Genomic DNA, 20050 nt, shown 5'->3' on the forward strand with positions numbered 1-20050 from the left:
ATCCTGGAGGGTTGCTGACAGTAATAGATAGCGTAGCTGAAACAATACTAAATGGACTGATGGCATGACTATATAAGACAACTCCCTAGGTTCCTATTGAACCAATTTGGGTCTGAAACTGAGAGTATAGCTGCAATTTATTGTTAGTTTTTCAAAGCTGCTAAGTACAATTAATGATTTTCTCAGGAAGCAAACCATGACATTTCTGGAATTCTTCAAGAGATGTACTGAGTAATGAACAATTCAGTTTCCACTGTTGTTCAGTCCCAAGTAGCAATCCAATGGATTTTTGTCTCTTCTCCCCACCCTCCAGGTTATTTTGTAGTGTTTGTCATATCCCAAGTATGAATGTTCAGTATTTCCTCATGAATATCATGCTCACTAATGTGTTCAAACAAACTACTTTGGCTACAGGGAGCTGGTAGATATACAGGTGTACAACTTTTTTAAAAGTTTAGTATTTGCTCCTCTCTTCTCATCCACCTAAAAACACATTTGGGGCCAGAAAGTTAACTGAATGCTGCACACTGAGGCCTCAGTGTAATCTTTTGAGTGGTTTGAACAGGTTCTCGTATACACTGTATGTAGGCTCGGCAACTTGGCCTGGCAGGCAGCTATATGCAGTAGGGGACATGCTATGCCGCCTCTATCCCCATCTAATCCTCCCACCCACTTCCCTCTTAAGCTGCAGCTGTGGAAAACCAAGCACACCAGACTCAACCCAGGGACCCCTGATCACCACCATGTGTGAACAAGATGGTAGGAATGAGTTGCAACTCCTGGAGCTGTGCAAGGAAGGACACATTTCAGCACTAGAATATTTGCTTAGCACATACTGGCTGGATCCTGGGCATCCCCAGGGACCGGCTACTGTCTGCAACCGTGGGGAGATGCTATCAGTAACACTGAGCTTAATGGACCATTTGCCTGACTCTCAAGTGACCAGACCTTCCTTCCTCTCCCTGCGCACAAGCCTACAGGAGAGCCGATACAGCTGCCCCTCCATTTGCTTGCCTTCTTTTCCTGAGCCCTATAGGAGAGTCAGTGTGATGCAGCGTCGGACCTGGGAGACCAGAGTTCAAATACCTGCTGGCCCAGGAAGCTCCCTGGGTGACGTTGCGGCGAGCACTGCCAGTCAGGCTAAACTACCTGGCAGGGTGGTTGTGGGATTAAATGAGAGGGAGAACCAATGTCTGCCGCATTGAGGCCCTTGGAGGGGAAGGTGGGGTGGAAGTGAAACGTGGAACAAATACAACGCAAGCCGAGCCTCGCTCCCTTCGAGAAGCGCTGGTCCTTTGCGAGCTTGCAGGGGGCCTTAAAATAACATTAACAGGCGGCGCGAGAGGCCTTTATAACGGGTTCCCGAAGTGTCACGTGTCCTGCTCCGTCCGCTCTTTCGCCGCCGGCTCGCATTCCCTTTTCGGTAGCGGAGCGCGGACGGGCAGCGCCTCACGGAGGCCGAAGTGACGTCGGCGTGAGGGAGCCCGACAACCACTCTCTCTGCCTGCTCCGCCGCCGCCGGCTCCTGCCATGCTGTTCCGCTTCGGGGTCGTCGTGCCCGCCCGGCTAGCCGAAGGCGGCACGGCGCTGTGCGTCTCGGGTTCCCGGCCCGAGCTGGGCCAGTGGGACCCCAAGCAGGCGCTGGTCATGAAGCCCGCGAGGCCGCTGGCTCCCTTGCCCGCTCAGGAGCCGGTCCTGTGGCTCGCGGAGGCGGCGCTGCGCGAGGACGAGGCCGCGTGCACCTTCTGGTACAAATTCCTCAGGCGGCACGAGACGGGGGACGCTGTCTGGGAAGGTAACGGCCGCTCAGCAAGCCGAGCTCCCTGCCCCCCCGCCTTCTTCCTCTCCGTCTTTGTGCGCCCCGCACGCATGCGTGTGCCACGGGGGCGTGGCCATGACGGCCAGTTCTTGCGTCGAGGACGGTGGGCGGTTGTTTTTGCCCGCGTCGTGGGCAGCGCGAGGGACGCGCGCTTATTGCATCAGTACAGCTGTGTCACCGTTATGTAATAAAGAAAAAAACCAGTCTGCCTTGAGCGGATCTTTTAGGTGTAGGTAACTCACAAGTGCAGAAAGTCTTCCCCTCAGCTTGCTGAGATATATTTCTTCACGTGGATGGTGCTGTGTTGGCTACACAAGGGGGGACAGAATATTCTTATTCTTATTATTAGAGGTGGAGATAGTTATTAGATTTGCAAACACCCCCCCTTCTGTTGAGACTGGGAATGCATTGTGATGTGGCTCCGAAGTAAAGTTGTGCCTCAGAGGTCAAACACCTTGTGAGTTAGAACGTTTTGCCTCCCAAACGCTGCAAACCTGGAACTGAGTGTTCCAGTTTGTGAATATTCTTTGGAACCCGAATGTCCGACGCAGGTTCCAAGTGGCTGCAGTACCTTCCTGCAGCCAATCAGAAGCTGCACCTTGGTTTTCGAACTTTTTGGAAGTCAAACAGACTTCCAGAATGGGTTCTGTTCAACTTCTGAGGTGCAACTGTAGTTGCAGTTAGCTTATGATGACCACGGGGAATTAATAAGGGTCATGAATGAATACGGGCACACAGGTCTGTGGTTGGTCTCTGGCTGTCTAGACTAGACAGTGAAGTCAAACTGCTGCATTAACAGCACCGAAGTGACTTCTCTGAGGCGCAAGCCTGGTTGGTGTGTATGGAGGTCCTGGGCTGCCCAGACAACAAGACCCCCCTCTCGGCTTCACTGATGTGGTCCCAAAGGAAAGCAGAGCAAAACGTTTGGCACCAGCTTGTCTGCAGTCCAGCCGTTTTAGGGACTCTGCTCCAGATTTGTGTAGGGTTTAATCCTTAGCCTTTTCTTCTTCTGAAGATACAAGATTTAGGATCAGAGACAGTCTTCTCCTAGATGAGCTACCTTTCCAGAATGAGCCCCACCTGCCCCTCACCTCCCTCTACAGCACATGCAGAAACTGCCTTCTTGACCATTGAACCCACTATTGGTTTCATTTGCTCAATTTGCCAGGGTTTGACTTGAGACCCATCGGGTACCTTCACCTGGGTTAGCCAGCCAGTAGAAGCTGTTTTCCAGAGTGTGGCCGCTGTCCACATGTTGACAGCTTCTAGGAGCCACAGGTGAGAACTGAGTGCAAGGTGTACAAACTCTTCCAGAAGGAGCACAAAGTGCCCCCCATGAGAGGTACCTCTCCCTTAACACCCGTACACCCCACTGTTACAAATATATGCCATAAATCTCTTCTAAATGAAATGTAGGCTCCTGCGAAGGAGGTGTGGTTGGATACCTTTAGGCAGAATTTAGGGGGGGATGGCATTTGCATCCAAAACAATCACTGAATTATCCTGTGAGCATGTATATTTTGGTGAAGGCCAACAGTTCCAGTAGGTCATACTTCTTTGGTAACTTTGAAACACTGCTAGAAAGGTGTAGAAGTCCTTTTCAAGGGGTGAATGACTCACAGAGTAATGCTATGCAGGCGCATAGGGATGGTGGGAAAGAAACTACTACGCACACAGAGGTCACATTAGATTTATATTGCCCCATTCACAGTGTTCAAGATGCCTTCACATCCAAATGCAGGGCTTAATAATAATGAAAGTTGAGGGTATAGTTTACATAGTGCAGCTTCCAGACAAAAAATGTTTATGAGCTGCTGCAGCTAAGGAAGTAGCCATGGTTTATGGCACTGGAGAGGAAAATAAAGAAAGCCACATTGTTTCAAGGTTGCAGTAGGCTGGTGAAAATAAAAGGCATTCTTTTGCAGTTCAGTGTTTTTATTTGCACCTAGAGAGTAGTAAGGTGTGTGATTGAAAGTTGCACCATGTACAGTTAATATTTAGCTAAGACATGTAGTATATAATTAAACTATCTTGGTATTACTAATTTTTTGGGGAATTGTGCTTTATTGCTTTAAAATTTCAAAACCAGGTGTTATTTTAAAACACTTGAGTACATTTCTTATGGATAGTGTGTCTCTCTCTGTGTGTAATGGTGGTAAGAATCTATTCTGTTCTACTTATAATTGCATAGAAAAGCCAGACAGTATTGGAAATAGGGAGAAGACCTGGAAAAGCTAAAGTAGATAGTTGGAAGGGAAGAATGGACTGGGTAATGAAGGTAGCTATATATTGTTGTAGCTCGGTTTCATAAGGAAATCTTCCTGTTCCATTGCAAAATGACAGTAGGTTTCAGAAACAATGCATCTTTAACTTGCTACTGCAGTTGGAAGCTGATCATTTCCTCGTGGTATTAATAAAATCTACTTATGACAACTAGGAATTCTATAACACACTCTCCAAATCTGTGACCTCCAGAGAAGATTTTACTGAAATAATTATATTTTTAGAGGAGGGCAGTTGTAATTTGTTGTTCCCTTTCATGTCTTTTTTATTCCCTTCCTCAATCTTTTGCTCTCTTGCTCTCTCTCTCTTTTCGTTCCTCAAGCTAGAATGGTCTATAAATCAATACTTTCTGCTCCCACTAGATGTCCCTCTTGGACCTGAGAATCGAAAATCCTGGTTTCTCCTACAAGACAGCACTATGAGAGCTTAATCGACTTTTAACTCAACAAATTTAAATTTTATTCCCTTTGTGCATTTCAATCTTGTCTAAAATATAATAGAAGGGAAGGAACATTAAGTACAGCTAGGTATTGACTGCCTAATTTTTTAAAAAGCACAGCTTATTTCAGTCCTTTCGCTGAGCAAACAGTATTAGATCTTTTAATGTTTTCAGGTATAAGGATACTTTGTGTGTGACTAGAAGTAAACATGAACATGTTGTAAAATCAAAACATTGAAAATAGAGCAATCTTCTATGGGTTAGTTTTCTGGTATGGTCTAAAATTGGGTTGGCACCTTTGGTTGGGCAAAATATGAGACAGGTCACGCAAAATAAAGGACTGGTCGGGGTGGGGGTGGGAGGGTCACACATACTCTCATGGCACCAAATCCTCCCCCACATTGTGGAGGGGGATTCCCCGCATTTGGTCTCCTGCTTCCCTCACCATTTTGGCCCTGCTCTTTCCCTCAACTTGCATAGATAGGCAGGGGGCAGGGATAGATTGCCAGCTCCCACAGGCGACTTGAGATGAAGCTCCAGCCTCTTGCCCATGCTGGTATCAGAAGAGACTAGAGTGTGGAGGAGGAGGGAGGAGGAGAGGTTAGGTCAGGGTGGCAGAGGGGGCTGAGCAGTGGCAGCCCCACACCATGCTAGACTTGGGGGCGGCAGCAGAGGAGGAGCACCAGCAAGAGGGAGGGAGGGAGAAGAGGTTGCTCCTTTCACCTTTTGTCCCTTGTGCTGGGCTGGGCTCCTTGTCAGCCACACCAACAGCGATGCAACTGCCATTTGGGGCTGGCTGAGCTCAAATGTGGAGGAAAAGGCGTTCTGTTTGAAGTCCAAATGGGAAAGGGGATATTATGTACAGTGGTACCTCAGGTTAAGAACTTAATTCATTCTGGAGGTCCGTACTTAACCTGAAACTGTTCTTAACCTGAGGTACCACTTTAGCTAATGGGGCCTCCCGCTGCCACGCCGCCAGAGCATAATTTCTGTTCTCATCCTGAAGCAAAGTTCTTAACCCGAGGTACTATTTCTGGTTAGCGGAGTCTGTAACCTGAAGCATCTAACCTGAGGTACCACTGTAGTCAGTGGTCTGTGTTGCCTGAGCTTGAGTCTGGACTAAGGATTCTGAGCCCCTGTGTTCCGATTTGATACCTGATATTCAGTCACAGAACATTTCAGGATTTGGGCCTCTGCCATTGGCCCTTAAACTCTGACTTATGATTCGCAGCTTGGAAGTTTAGGCAGCCAATCACGTTGGGAGTGGGAGTGGCCCAGGCCTTCAGAAATGTATATAAGCAGTTGCTTTGCCCCTGTTGTCCTGCTCTATAGTTCAATAAAGGTTCTTGCTGTTATCACTATTCTTGCCTTGTGAGAACCCACCTACACTTAAGGGGATACACTTTTGTCCAAAACCAGGATGATCCCATTTTTTTATAGGAACAGGTAGCAACTCTAGCCTGAGATTTTCTCCTTCCAGTTTTGTGCCCCCATGCACAGGCTGTAAAGGCAGTGGAGGCATATTGGATATTTTCTGGGTGGGGGCAAAAATCAGGGGATGAAATTTACCATCACAGTCTATCTCCTCAGACCAACTCTGAGTGTTATGCCAGGGACTGAAGTCAGACCATTGGTCTATCTAGCTCAGCATTGTCTGAACTGTCTGGCAGGGTCTTAGGCAAGGGTTTTTCGCAGCACTGCTTAGAAATTCCGGAGATTGAACCTTGGTCTATTTCATGCAAAGCATGTGCTCTGCTCCTTAGCTACAGCTTATCAAGCCTTTAGTTTTAGCTTTGCAATTGTCCATTTGATGGTTGTAAATAAGAGCAGTGAAAGAGACTTATAGCATAATCCTAGGCATGTATACTCAGAAGTAAGTTCCATTGTTTTCTAGGTAAGTATATAAAGGATTGCAGCCTTATCTCTGCCTCTGTGCCACCTATAAGTAGTTGAAAACAGAAAGGTTTTGTTCTCTTCCTGACTTGCAAGATATGTGTGTGTGTGTGTGTGTGAGAGAGAGAGAGAGAGAGAAAGAGAGAGAGAGAGAGAGAGAGAGAGAGAGAATAAAGCTTAGACTTAACACAGCAATGCCTCAGTTCCCTGAACAAAGGGACAGGTTTTTTTAACTGATCCAATGAGCAAAAATTAACACATTCAGAATAGCAAGTGAGTATTGTTTTTTTCCTATTGTTTACTGCTGAAACAACTAAAGGGGGGGACACTATATCTTTACTTATTATCCACCATAATTTGCTGAAAAACAGAGACTAGGTATACAGTTTTTGTAATGTACATTTTGTAATGTACCTTTGCATCTTTGATATGCTAAGCCAGGCTTTAGAAATGTACAGGGGAAATGCTATTTGGAAACCAAGCAGGCCCATCGCCAAGTTGTCTGAGCCATCTCTATTTAGATGAAGGAAGCTCAACATGTCCATAGCTCTATACAGTAACAATCAATACCAATTCAGTCTTGCATTCCAAGCCATCTAATACTGAATTTAATACTGTGAAATAGCAGGGATGCTTCCATAACAGACTCCAATCTCAAGGGTTTAGAAACGTGGGACTTGTTTTGTTCAATGGTGAAGCCTAATAATGTTAACAGGAAAATATCATTCCTTGAAGTACAGTAAGTGAAAACTGGACCTCAATGAATTTTCTTTTTCATTGTAATGCAAGACTACAGAAAGTTGGAAGTGATTTATCTGAATCTCTTTATGAAACATTTTAAAAAAAGCATCTGGTCAGACAGCTAAGCTGAATTTTCAGCTCCCCAAGTCAAAACAAAAAAAATTCCTTCCAGTAGCACCTTAAAGACCAACTAAGTTAGTTCTTGGTATGAGCTTTCGTGGGCATGCACACTTCTTCAGATACGAAAGCTCATACCAAGAACTAACTTAGTTGGTCTTTAAGGTGCTACTGGAAGGAATTTTTTTTGTTTTGACTATGGCAGACCAACACTATCAGACCAACCTATCTGTAACTTTCAGCTCCCCATTGAATGTTGCACATCCACGAGTTCTGTGTCAATCTGCCTGTCTGTGTTTCTTCTATAATCATTAATCCAGTTTTACATATTGTAAAATCTTATTCTTCCCCCCCATAGTTTATTCAGATAAATTCAACTGCTGAGCTGCAACCCAGTTGTCTGGATTTGAACAGCAGTCTCTTTCAGTTATATAGGACAGACTAGCTTTCAACCTTTGAGTTATTCTGGGGAAATATAACAACAACAACAACAATTTTCTGTGCTATTCTTATTAATAACATTTTTATTTTTTCCACACAATTCTGTCATCTTTCTCCCAAACAATTTTTTCAAAAAATGATCTGGAATGAGCAGTAAGGTAGCCAAGTTATGACACCAAACCACTGCGGGTGGTAGAAAAAAAAGGGTTGTGAAATGCTCCAAAAGATGTATCCAGAATGTGTGAAAATGGCATTAAAATGGCAAATGTAATTCAGTGTAAGCAAGGGGAAAGTAAAACACATTGGCAGGAGGTCATAAGTTCACATAAACACTGATCTTGACTGACCTCAAGATCATGATGGGGAGTTTAATGAAATGTCCTGTTCTGTGGTTATGTTCAGCACCAAGGGAAGGTGATGATGGCCCAAGCAAGGTAGAGATCTGTAGAGCCAGGGTTCTGAAACATGATAGGTAAAGCAAAGCAAGGCCAAGACCTTGGATAAGATCAGGGTTACAGTTGTGGCAGTGTAGCAGAGGCAGAAAATAAAATTGTTTCAGTGGTGCCTTGGAGCAGCTGGCAGAGTTTTGTAGCCTGGGCTAGTTACACAAAGTCGTAGAGTCATAGAATGGTAGAGTTGGAAGGGACCAGGAAGGTAATCTAATCCAGCCTCTTGTAATGCAGGAATCTTTTGCCCAGTGTAGGGTTCAAACCTTCAACCCTGAGATTAAGAGTCTCATGCTCTACTAACTGAGCTATCCCAGAAGAAAGCCCTGCTCCTTGATCTGGCACTTAAAATGCCAGTACCCTTTTCTGCAGCTGTTGGATTTTTCTAGGCAGTGGGGTGTCAAGTTTGGGGAAAGCTTCTTAGAGGTCTCCTGATACTGAGGAGGCTGTATAGTTCAGTCATTGATGTCTTGTAGCAGAGATGTCTCCTTAGTGTTTGAGAGATGCAATGTGAGCTCCAGTCTCAGTAGATTCACTAGGGAAGGACACACCCTGAATTTTTTGGTCCTGTATCTGGCAGTGCTGATGAATGCACAAATGGCATGGCGGGTGCAGTCACAATCCAGAAAACAGAACTTACAAACAGACATGCCAGACCCAGTGTGGTGATCAAGTCTCTGGAACAGTAACAAGGGCACCAATTTCAGATCTAGTGAACATATCACACCATGAGAAAATCTGTTTTCTGTACTCAGATTCCCCTGGGAGAGCACATGAAATATAGTGCATTCGATATGGTTTTTCCTTAGTTGGCTAGCTGGATGTTTCTTTCAGAAACATTGCTATCTATGCCTATTTTACTTTGCAACCATTAAGAAAGTGGGTAGTGGACGCCTTACAAGAACGTTGGGACCACTTGGAACTGCCCCAGGACTCTTAGCCTGCTTGTGTTACAGGTTTCCATGTATAAGATGCTACCCAGCATGTTGTGTGCTTGAGTTCAGCTCTTTTGATGTTTGCACCTCCTCCCTCTTCCCACACCCTTTTGGAGCTTATGTTTTCCCTCCCATCACTGATCTTGGGCTACTCTGGATTACTTCTTTCTTTTGATCATGTCTTACTTGCTTTTCATATTCTTGTTTGTTCTTCTCTCCCATATGAGCTGCTCATTGCTCAGAGATCTTTGTTTTAATCTCCTTTGCAATAAAGCCAGTGGCTTTTTGATATGCCAGTTTGATCATCTTTCTTACGCATCATGCCAGGAGCCATATGGGCAGTCCTGCAGGCTTTGAAAGAAAGACTGTTCACAGAGATTGATTTGTAAGGCAGAGTTTGCTGATTGCTTTGTTCTTGGACATGTTGATGTGCAAGCAAATTGCATGGGAGAGTTTTTGAACAACAGTGGAATAAAAAAGGACTTAGTTCGGAATCCTTGGTACAGAAATATATCCTTTCAAGAATAACCATTATTTGGCTTCCTAATGTTTGTCAGTGATGGGCTCCATTGTTTTTAATCTTAGCCTTTAGACATGAAAATCTCCTTCCACATAGGATACCCAGGCCACACCAGTAACGGACATAATGCAGGCACACAGCCCCAGCTTTTAGGCTTTGCGCACCACGTTGAGCAAAGTGTCCTTGCACGGAAACCATCATCCCCATGCCAATTGTGTTTGCATAAGAGCAAAAGAGTCTGAGCGCAGCCTCCAGGCTTCCACAGGCCCTTTCTCAACCGCTCTTTCTATAGTGTGGTAGAAGTGTTTGTGTGTGTACTGGAAAGCCAGTATGATGCAATGGTTAAAGTGTTGGACTATGACCTGGGAGGACAGGGTTCAAATCCCCACTGAGCCATGAAGCTCACTGGGGACCCTTGGGCCAGTCACTGTCTCTGGACCTAACAACCTACGTTACAGAGTTGCTGTGAAGGTAAAATGGGGGAGGGGAGAACCGTGTATACCTTCTTGAGCTTCTTGGAGGAAAAGGTGATATATCAATACAATCAATCAATCAATCAATCAATATTAGGAAGGACATAGGAAGCTGCTTTATTTGTCCATCTAGCTTAGTACTGTTTACTCTGACTGGCAGTAGTTTTCCAGGGTCTCAAGCATAGGGTTTTCCCATTCCCTGCTATCTAATTCTTATAAGTGGAAATGTCAGCAGTTGTTGTTCTGTCCCCTGGAAAACTGCTCCTGGACAATGTAGGACGGGGGCAAAAATCAGGCAAGGATGGTTACAGTGGGAAGGAAGGACCAGGAGCTTCCCGTGCATGAACTTCCTTGAGCTAACTTATAGGATCTGAGCTTTTGTGTGATTTGTAAATGAAATGGATTAAATATTGCAATGGTGCTGTACAAGGTTGTGTTTTATTTCATGTTAAGAAAACACTTTCTTTAAAAAAGAAATTCTTAAAACTACATTTATCCAAATAGGAAAGCTAAAGCTATAGCAATGAGAGAAAAATGTATTTGTCAATCGATCTGGACTTTACTAATGTGCTCTTTGTTTGGCCACATCCCTATTCCAAAGTGATTTTTGTGTTTCTTTCATTTATTATTCAGCAAGTGAAAGAGGAGGTGGGTGGAAACTGATTAATTTTGTCCTTTAAACTCTGTATGGGAGAAGGGGATATGTAGAAATTGAAAAAGGTTGATGATTTAAACAGCCATTATTTCTAAAGTGGTATATTGCAAACATTTATTTTTCAATGTATAACTGCTTAAAGTTACAAACTGAGTAGCCAATCACAGTCCTTCCCTCAAAATGCCAAAAAGCTTCCTCATGAAGGGTGTGATACTATGTTAACTCCTTTTTGAGCAAAAATAGGTAAATCCGGTGATATTTCTTGTCTCTGCGTGTGAGGATATATTATACATTTGATGCCCTACTATGGTTTTGCCAGATGTGAGCTGCATATTCTGCCATGCACAAGAGTATTTCATGTCCAGATATTTCTACACGAAATTCAGCCTTCAAGATTGGCTCCAAAGCCTGTTTTCGTTGTATGTGTGGATTGGGGACTGATCATCTAAATCTGCTAATTCAGAGGAACACCAAGGAAGTACATCCAAATCTGGGCTTGAAGTAATTTCAGAATGAATAGAAAGCTGAACTTAAAAGAGCCTGTTAGGTTTATTTTTCATTTGTTCTGAAACAAAGGAACAGATTGTGAATGAGTATATCTTTTTGTATTCATTAAAGGCCTGGAGAGATGATCTGTGTCTCTCACAGGAGGAGAGGCATGAGCTGAATTCAGTAGCTGCTCCTGCTCTTAGCATTTCCAATTCCCCTATTGCCAGAATGGTCTGGTCTGGACAAGAGAAAAGATCTATCAGGGGATACCATTCCTTCCCTCCCCATAACCCGCCCCAAATCTCATATGAATTTCCCCCCTCTTAGATTAACTCCATCTGGACCTGATGGTTTGTCCTTTTTCAATTTCTCAATAAGGTCTAGAACTTCATCTCTTGTCACCATTATCTGATTGTGTCCACAGTGGGGCGTTAATGCATATGTAGGTAGCAGTTTCCATATGGTCTTTTGTGCACCTTCATCCACACATGAGGACTTCCAGTTTTATGCCTCTGAAATCTACCCTTATGTTTCCCATCTACATCATTGGGCAGTGCTTGATAGGATGTATTCACACTTTGCGCGGTTTTCTGTGTCAATTAGTACTTCCCTGCCCACCATAGGTTCTAGAAACCTAAGATTGATTGTGGGCAAGTGTGTATGTATGTGTTTTCCTGTGCATTTGTACTTTAAAAAAGAAAAAGGAAGACCTTTTTCAATTTACCAGATTTGCACAACATTTTTTCCTTTAGATGCCTCTCTGATTTTATTCTCTGGCTCAAGACCAAACTGATCCCGCAATTTGGGGGGGGGGCATTGAAGAAGAAGAAGTCCCCAGTACTGCTTTACTTTGGGGGCCTGGTGGTGATTCTGTGGAGGAGTCTCTGTTCTCAGGAACAAGTCCATTTGGGCTAATGGTGATTTATGCAGGATTTGATCCATATTTGATATTACTTCCTGTCTCTTTGATCTACCTTTCTGGTAGTTCTATTCTATTTCACTAAAGTACGCCTTACTTTTTTTTTTTTATAATAATTTTTATTCATTTTCCAAACACATAATAAAAAACAAACACAGCACAAAACAAAAACATACAAAACATTTTAACATGTATAATTTCATACTCTTAATTTCATGCACCTTCTTTCGCCCGACTTCCCCATACCTCCCTTTCGCTGCATCCTTATTTTACAATTTTTTAGCAACCCTTTAGTCAATTTATCTATTTAATTCCCTTTCATTAAGTTTCCTTTAATTTGTTAGTTACAGCTGTAATTCTCTGCTTCTTACCCCTTGACATCTTAACACTCCTCAATTTTACAACAGTTTTTAAGATACATTTTAAATTTCTTCCAATCCTCTTCCACTGTCTCTTTCCCCTGGTCGCGGATTCTGCCTAAAGTACGCCTTACTTTTAAAATAAGAATTAACCAGATGTTTCATAAACAGTCTGCAAAAGCTAGAAAAAACTTTGTTTGGCTTTCCAAATGTGGAGTTAGGGTTTACAAATCCAGGCAAGAGATTTCATGGTGGCACATGCCATGTTTTACACAGCAGATGGCACTCTTAATGCCTGAAATAGGGAAGGAATCCACAGATAAACAATGTGTGTTGAAATCTCTGGTGCAGAATTAGCACAAAGTGGTTGCTGGTGTCTAGGTCACTTCATTTAGAAACATAATGTGGCAGTCGTCTGCTCAGGAGTTCTCACTACATCTGCTTCCTTGAGTGATGGATTTATAATAAGAAAGGTGAGAATTTTAGAAAACCTTGTAGATGAAACCGCATTTTGAAGGCATCGCTGAATAGTAACATTTTGCACATGTTGTCATTAGCTTGTGAGAAAAGGAATTCTAGTGACAGTTAATGAAAGGAGTTATTTCCCCCTTTAAATTTAGGTTTTACTTACACGACACCTTGTGTTTCCATTTCCTGAAGGAAAATGACTTTTACTCCAATGGATGGCTGCCTTGCTTTCCCCACAACAGGATACACATAGGGTTGAATCCAGACTTGGTCATGCTTATGGCAGAGCAACTGGAATCAATTGGACTTAAGTTTCAATAGGTCTACTCTAAGCATGATTAAGTCCAGGTCAACCTATAATATGTGTGTTTGTGTGTGTTTATAATGTGTACCCTCCCTGCCGACTGAATGAAAATCCCATGAATTCAGAGCTCTTTGTTTTTACACCATTGAGCTATATTGACTGACAAATTGTGTGTGTTCTCATTTCAGGCAACGGGCCCCACCATGATCGATGTAGTGTCTATAACCCAAGCAATTTGGTCGATGGAGTTTACTGCCTCCCAATAGGCCATTGGATTGAGGTTTCTGGCCATACTGATGAGATGAAACATACAACTGACTTCTATTTTAATATTGCTGGACATCAAGCTATTCACTACTCCAGGTAACAAAAAAAAAAAAAAAAAAAAAAAAAAAGAGATTAGGTGTTATGAAAACAGCATGGGAAGATGGTGATTTACTTCATGATCCTAAGCATGTCTACTCAGAAGCAAGTCATGCTGCGTTCAGTATGATTTATGTCCTAATAAGTATGATTAAGATTGAAGACTTAGCTGGGAAAACAAAATACTTCATATTATTTGCTGATGGATGATCATATGCAAACATGTGGGTGCTCAGATACCCCAGTCACTTTTTCAAAAGTTTTGCTTGCAGTTGTGCTGACTAGAAACTCACATTTACACATTTGTTCCCCCACCCTCAAGGTGAATTTCTAGCTGCCCTGGATGATCAGAAGACTGCTTTTGCATGCTTTTATGGGGCACTTGATACGTGGTGGTCTCCTTTACTGATACCACTTGGAAGATCAATTATTGGAATCAGCTAATGTGGAAAACTGCCAGTCAACTTAACTTACATAATTTTAGAAACATCTGACATTGTGTCAAATGACAATCTGATTATGACACGGGGTGCTTATTTTTAACACCAGCTGCTGTCGTCTTCATTTGAAGTAGCAAAGCATTGTCCTGTCTGCCCTCTAGAACTAAAATAGTTATTGTCCAGTAAACAAGATTCTCAGTAGCATTCTACAACATCTGCAGATAGGTAGCTAATCTCCAATTTCAACATCTTGACTAATAGCGGTAATAACAGATGCCAGGTGTTGAATGGTGAAGAGAATAAACATGGAAAACAAAGAGATGAGATAAGGAATTCACAGTCAAACTGCGATGAGCAGAGCCAGAAGCTGGCAGCTGAGAATGAAGCCAGATGCTGGGTCAGGAAGCTGGGCAGCAGTAGGTGTAAGACTGGTAGACAGGTACAGTGCCAGGAGCCTGACACTTGGAGATAAGCAAGTTTGGTTCTTTTAAACAAAGCCACAGAACTGCCATACTGTAAGTGCAGCTGGCTTCCCTTCTTGTAAGGCTGCAGCTGGCCAACGTGAAGCAAATGGGATAGAGCTATGTGAGAGCACCAGATGCCAAGGTTGGCTCTTTAAGCATGCTTCCCCTATTCTTGAACTCCTTGGACGACAGGTGGGGTATAAATGTAATTATAAATAAGTAATCTTAAAAAGAAACCTCATATGTGAAAGGAAAACCACTGAGTGTATGTGCATTTGAAGATGTGATATATAAGGGGAAAGTGGCCATTTGCCCCAAAGGAACCAGCCTTGGAAAGGCAGAACATTCAAATGTGACTTTTTGAAGTGATCTATATTTTTCCAAAAATGCTCCTTGAAAGTTGGGGTTCATACAGCGGCGGAGCAAGCCGATTGGGCGCCGTGTGTGCCTTGCGCCCAGGGGTGGGGCAACCCACCTGGGGGGCGGGCCGAGCTGGGGCAGGATGCTCTGTGGGGCCTCCAAGGAGTCTGCCTGCCTCCTCCCACTCAGCTGCCCTACAGATGGAGGGGGGCGGACCGTTTGGGCCTGTGGGTGCCCAAGCCACCGCGTCACTCGCAGGAGAGATGTGTGAAGCAGGCGCGCTGCAGGCCCCGAGGTGAGTGCCGCCCGGCATTTTGTCACCCCCCCAGTGGTAACACCCAGGGCAGCCCACCCCCACCGCACCCCCTTCCTCCGCCCATCTCTTCTTACTCCTTACCCAATCCTACAGCCTTGATCCAGCTCCAGTCATACATTAAAAAAATAATAGCATTGAAAGTGACCGACTGAGTATAACCGTGCAGATACACATCTATGCTGGCTATGTGCATGTAACCTTTCTTCAGCACATAGTTTTCCCTTGCTGGATCAAGTGCAGTGTAATTGTAATATTGCTGTAATAATTGAAAATAAACGGGTCAGTATGGTAGTTTATAGTTTGCAACTCAGATTCAGGCTTTGGATAATGTCTGATCTTCCAGATCCCCACCACACTACAAATGTAGTCAGGTCCCAAGAACCGATGGCAACATCCCTCTAATGCTTGTTGCCTTGTCAGCACATAGACCCACATGCAGGCCTAGCTGTCACCCATTCAGGCGTGAATATGTGCAGTGTGGTACTGCAGTGCCTCAAATATAACATTTGGGAAAGGATAATGAGCTTAACTCGAAATGCCACCTTGAAGTCAGGTATAAGTACCATATTTTTCGCCCTATAGGACGCACTTTTTCCCCTCCAAAAATGAAGCACCAACCCCTCTCGCTCTCCAGGCTTCAGGAAGCTCTCCGCAAGCCTTGGGAGCCCGCGGGAGTTCCCGTCGGGCTCCTAAGGCTTGCGGATAGCAGCCTGCATCTCGAAGCCAGGGGCTTCAGTTCCCCGACCTGGTTTGGAGGCTGGCGGCGGGGAGAAGCGCACTTCTCCCCGCCGCCAGCCCCACAAGCTCGGGGGACAGCAGGGAGGCGCAGCACCGCCATCCCGCTGTTCCCCGACCTGGTTTGGGCTTCAGGCAGATATCCGCAAGGCGTGGGAGCCCGGCGGGAAGTCGCACCGGTCTCCCAAGGCTTGTGGAGAGCTGCCTGTTCTGGGGGCTGGGGTTGGGGGAAGCTCAGGCTTCCCCTGCCCCAGCCCCATGCCTGGGGGGGGGGAAATAATTTTTTTTCTTTATCCCCCCCCCCCAAAAAAAACCTAGGTGCGTCCTATGGCCCGGTGCGCCCTATGGGGCGAAAAATACGGTAATTTTCAAGATTGCTTCAAGATTACTCACCCTAAATGGAAGAGTCTTATACTCAAAATGCATTGGATTATTTTTTAAAATCTTTTTTGATAAGTATTTTATAAGAACAATTACAGCAAGTATTGTGGTAGTGGCTATGTTAGCTTTGACTCTTTGCCTTGCTGTAACAAAATTAATTGTTTCATAAAGGCCATTAAAACTTCTAATCATCGTTAATAAAGGTAAAGTCAACAGTGAGTTATTAAAATACCTCTGAAAAGAAAAATGCTTTGTCTGGAATATATATATATATATATTTATATGTATGTATGTACATGAGAACTAAGTATGAAAGAGAAGCAAGAAATCCATTCAGCTGTTTAAAGAAAAATAACCTGTGTGCTAAGTGTCACCCTGGAGTGATTTTTTATTGCTAAATTATAGCATGAACTATGGTGGAGAAAGTGACGACTTTTAACTGGAATTCAGTGAGCTGTGCCATTTGAGTAGAAAGCTGAAAAGATGCCCTGTGGTTAAATAATTAATTAAGAACAGAGCTATGGCATCTATTGGGATTTCTACCTTTGGAACTAAATTCTGAGGCCCAATTCCCCTTCTCTTTCCCTAGAAGTTCAATAGCAACTGCATCAGTAACAAGGCTAAAAAATAATGAGCTACAGAGCCAAAGTCATTGATTGTATTGTAAGTTTTAAAGAGAGTCTAGATACAGGCTCTCATTTAAAATAGGGAAACAAGACTTGAGTTGCTTTTAATGCATGCTAATGGGTTTAACCTGTCCCTTTTGAAGTCAGTGGGAATTTTGCCATTGATTTCAGACCAAACAGCATTGGAACTCAAATAGCTCAGGAAAGTTAAATATATTTAGTGCATCATTTATCATTTAAATATCCCACGTAAGTAACTGAGCAGCAAAAAAAGGAAAAAAGAGCAAAGCAATGTCAAGTAATGTCACCCTAAGTTTTCTGTTGTTATTACTGTGTAAGCTGTTGTCTTAAAAATACTCCAGTTGGCAGCCTGATCCTATGGAAACTTCCTTAGAAGTCCTACTGAGCTAAGCACTATACTCACAAACAAGTGTATACAGGAGTGCAACATATATATATGTATATATGTATATGTATATATGCCTATATACCGTATTTTTTGCACCATAACACTCACTTTTTCCCTCCTAAAAAGTAAGGGGAAATGTCTGTGCGTGTTATGGAGGGAATGCCTACGGGTGGCATGCCTACGGATTTTCCTCCTCTAAAAACTACGTGCGTGTTATGGTCGGGTGCATGTTATAGAGCGAAAAATACGGTATATATGCCTATACAGTGGTACCTCGGGTTACATATGCTTCAGGTTACAGACTCCGCTATCCCAGAAATAGTACCTCGGGTTAAGAACTTTGCTTCAGGATGAGAACAGAAATTGTGCTCCGGCAGCGGGAGGCCCCATTAGCTAAAGTGGTGCTTCAGGTTAAGAACAGTTTCAGGTTAAGAACGGACCTCCGGAACGAATTAAGTTCTTAACCCATGGTACCACTATATATACGTGTGTGTATGTGTGTGTTTGTGTGTGTGTGTGTGTGTGTGTGTGTGTGTGTGTATCTAAAATACTGTATGAAATACAAATTGTCCTCCATCTCTCTGAACCCATCTGCCTTTCATGGTTCCAGGGCTTGAAAGCGTGGCATGTTATAGTATTTTTGTTTCATCTAGATGTCTCACTATGGGTAACAAATGTTCCCCTTCATCATCCCTATTGCTTCTACTGCACAGGATCTCAGATAAAGTCAGACATGCTTCCCAATCTTCACTGATTCCACTCATTAAATATTGTCTGGGGTTTGTTTAGGGCAAACAGACCTATAACAGTTTATTTTCCCTCACCCATGAATCCAGTCTGCAGACACTTCTCCAAGCCAGGATAGGCAGCCAGTCATGCTTCTCACGTTACACTTTCTCTTCCCAACAGTCTTCCAGTTACAGTGACTGTTCCTCCAACTTTACTCATTTGTTTCTGCTGATAGCCTCTAGAATAGATAAAGCCTTTTAATCTTGGTTACTTGCTACAAAACCTCATAGGCCAAGCTCATCAGTTACTTATCCACACTTTGGACGTCTTCTGGCACCCCGGCAAGGTGCTTTGCAGCTGAGCTTCTAGGTTAGCTGTGTCCCCTAATATACACATTTTTGTATGTGGTTTTCTCAGACATGTGAATTTTAATGCACACTCACCCCAATATATGCGTTTTTGTACACATCACTTAGCTGGAGAATTGCGTTGCAAAAGTCATTGAATTTTCGAAGGATGGTTGTGTTTCAGAACATGTGAATTAGGTGGGTTCACCTTTAAGTGCAATCTGAATTTCTTCCCCCACCCTAGCTGGCTGCAGCTACGTGTGAATCCAGAGGCATATGCCCGGAGTGCCTGTACACCACTTGAGTATTCCTTGAGTGTATTTATTCTGAAATAAGTAAATAAATGTACTTTCTCCTTCCTCTCTGCTCTGGACAATACTTTAGCACCCCACAGGCCCAGTGAGAGCACAGGGACTCTTTTCCCCCTGCCTCCTCATATATCATAAGAGAACGTAATTTCAAATCCTCATGGATTTCAGAATCCTACCGATGCAACCTTATTGTGTCTTTGGACTGTATATTGTTTCAGGCTTATCTACAACTTTCATATTTTAGCTCAGAAGCCTATATATGGTTTATCAGAAGAAAACTTGCATATTCCTCGCCTATAGCTTAGTTTTTATAACATTTCTTATTTTTAAAAGTAAACAAACATTACTGAATCATTGCAGTTTTCCCCCCAAGAGACCTTTTGTTTCTGCAGAAATCAAAATTCCAAACAGTTGAATTGTGGCTGTGCTTGTAGAGAGAGTACTTAAGAGGCTCATTTGAAAAATCTCCCATTTCCCCGCTTTAATGCTATGCAGCGGGAGATTTTATTGTGATACTCAGGGGGCTAGATGTACAGCTCCTATAACAGTTAAAAATGTTGTTCAAATCTCTGTGAACCACGATAAAAAAAATTGAGCTCTGACAGTTTGCCAACCTGTTTGAAATATGGATTTCATTTCCTCTTTACTGGCTAAGCAACATTGAAGACTTGAAAATCAGAACGATGTGTCTCATTCCATATTCTCCCTCCCGCTCCCTACAACTTTTTACCAAGATTATAAATACCTGATAGATACAAAAGACTAAAGGAATCGGACAGAACATGCATTTTTTTCCATTAAAATTAAATCCAAGGGAAAAGGTCATGTTGATAAAATGGGTTTCATCATTTTGAGAGTGAAATTAACCCCTTCCTATAAAAAGAGAAATCAATTACACTTTGTTCAGACAACTGAGGTGGAAAGATAGGAATAAAGGTATTGTGGGGGAGACTATTAGCACTCCAAGTTTTCAAGATGCTAGGAAAATATTGCTTATTTTTACTGGTAACTTGTTACGTAATGTATAAAAAGGTAAAGGTAAAGGACCCCTGACAGTTATGTCCAGTTGCAGACGACTCTGGGGTTGCGGCGCTCATCTCACTTTACAGGCCAAGGGAGCTGGCGTTTGTCTGCAGACAGTTTTTCCAGGTCATGTGGCCAGCATGACTAAGCTGCTTCTGGTGCAACGGAACACCGAAACCAGGGCAGTGCACGGAAACACCATTTACCTTCCCGGCAGAGTGATACCTATTTATCTACTTGCACTT

General features: G+C 43.4%; 1 protein-coding gene across 2 annotated transcripts in view; it reads left to right on the forward strand.

Moving 5' to 3' along the window:
* Positions 1–232: 232 nt before the first annotated feature.
* The window catches only part of EPM2A (EPM2A glucan phosphatase, laforin), a 40553-nt gene continuing 20735 nt past the window's right edge, over positions 233–20050 (forward strand). For both annotated transcript variants that reach the window (XR_013392226.1, XM_028723596.2), the window contains exons 1-2: positions 233–1795; positions 13490–13664. Coding sequence is in view for 1 of the 2 variants with exons in the window: in XM_028723596.2 (XP_028579429.2) it covers positions 1531–1795; positions 13490–13664 (440 nt within the window). In the remaining variant the exon portion in view is untranslated. The remainder of the gene's footprint in view (positions 1796–13489; positions 13665–20050) is intronic.

The sequence above is a fragment of the Podarcis muralis genome, chromosome 3 (assembly GCF_964188315.1).
Source record: "Podarcis muralis chromosome 3, rPodMur119.hap1.1, whole genome shotgun sequence".
NCBI lineage: Eukaryota > Metazoa > Chordata > Lepidosauria > Squamata > Lacertidae > Podarcis > Podarcis muralis.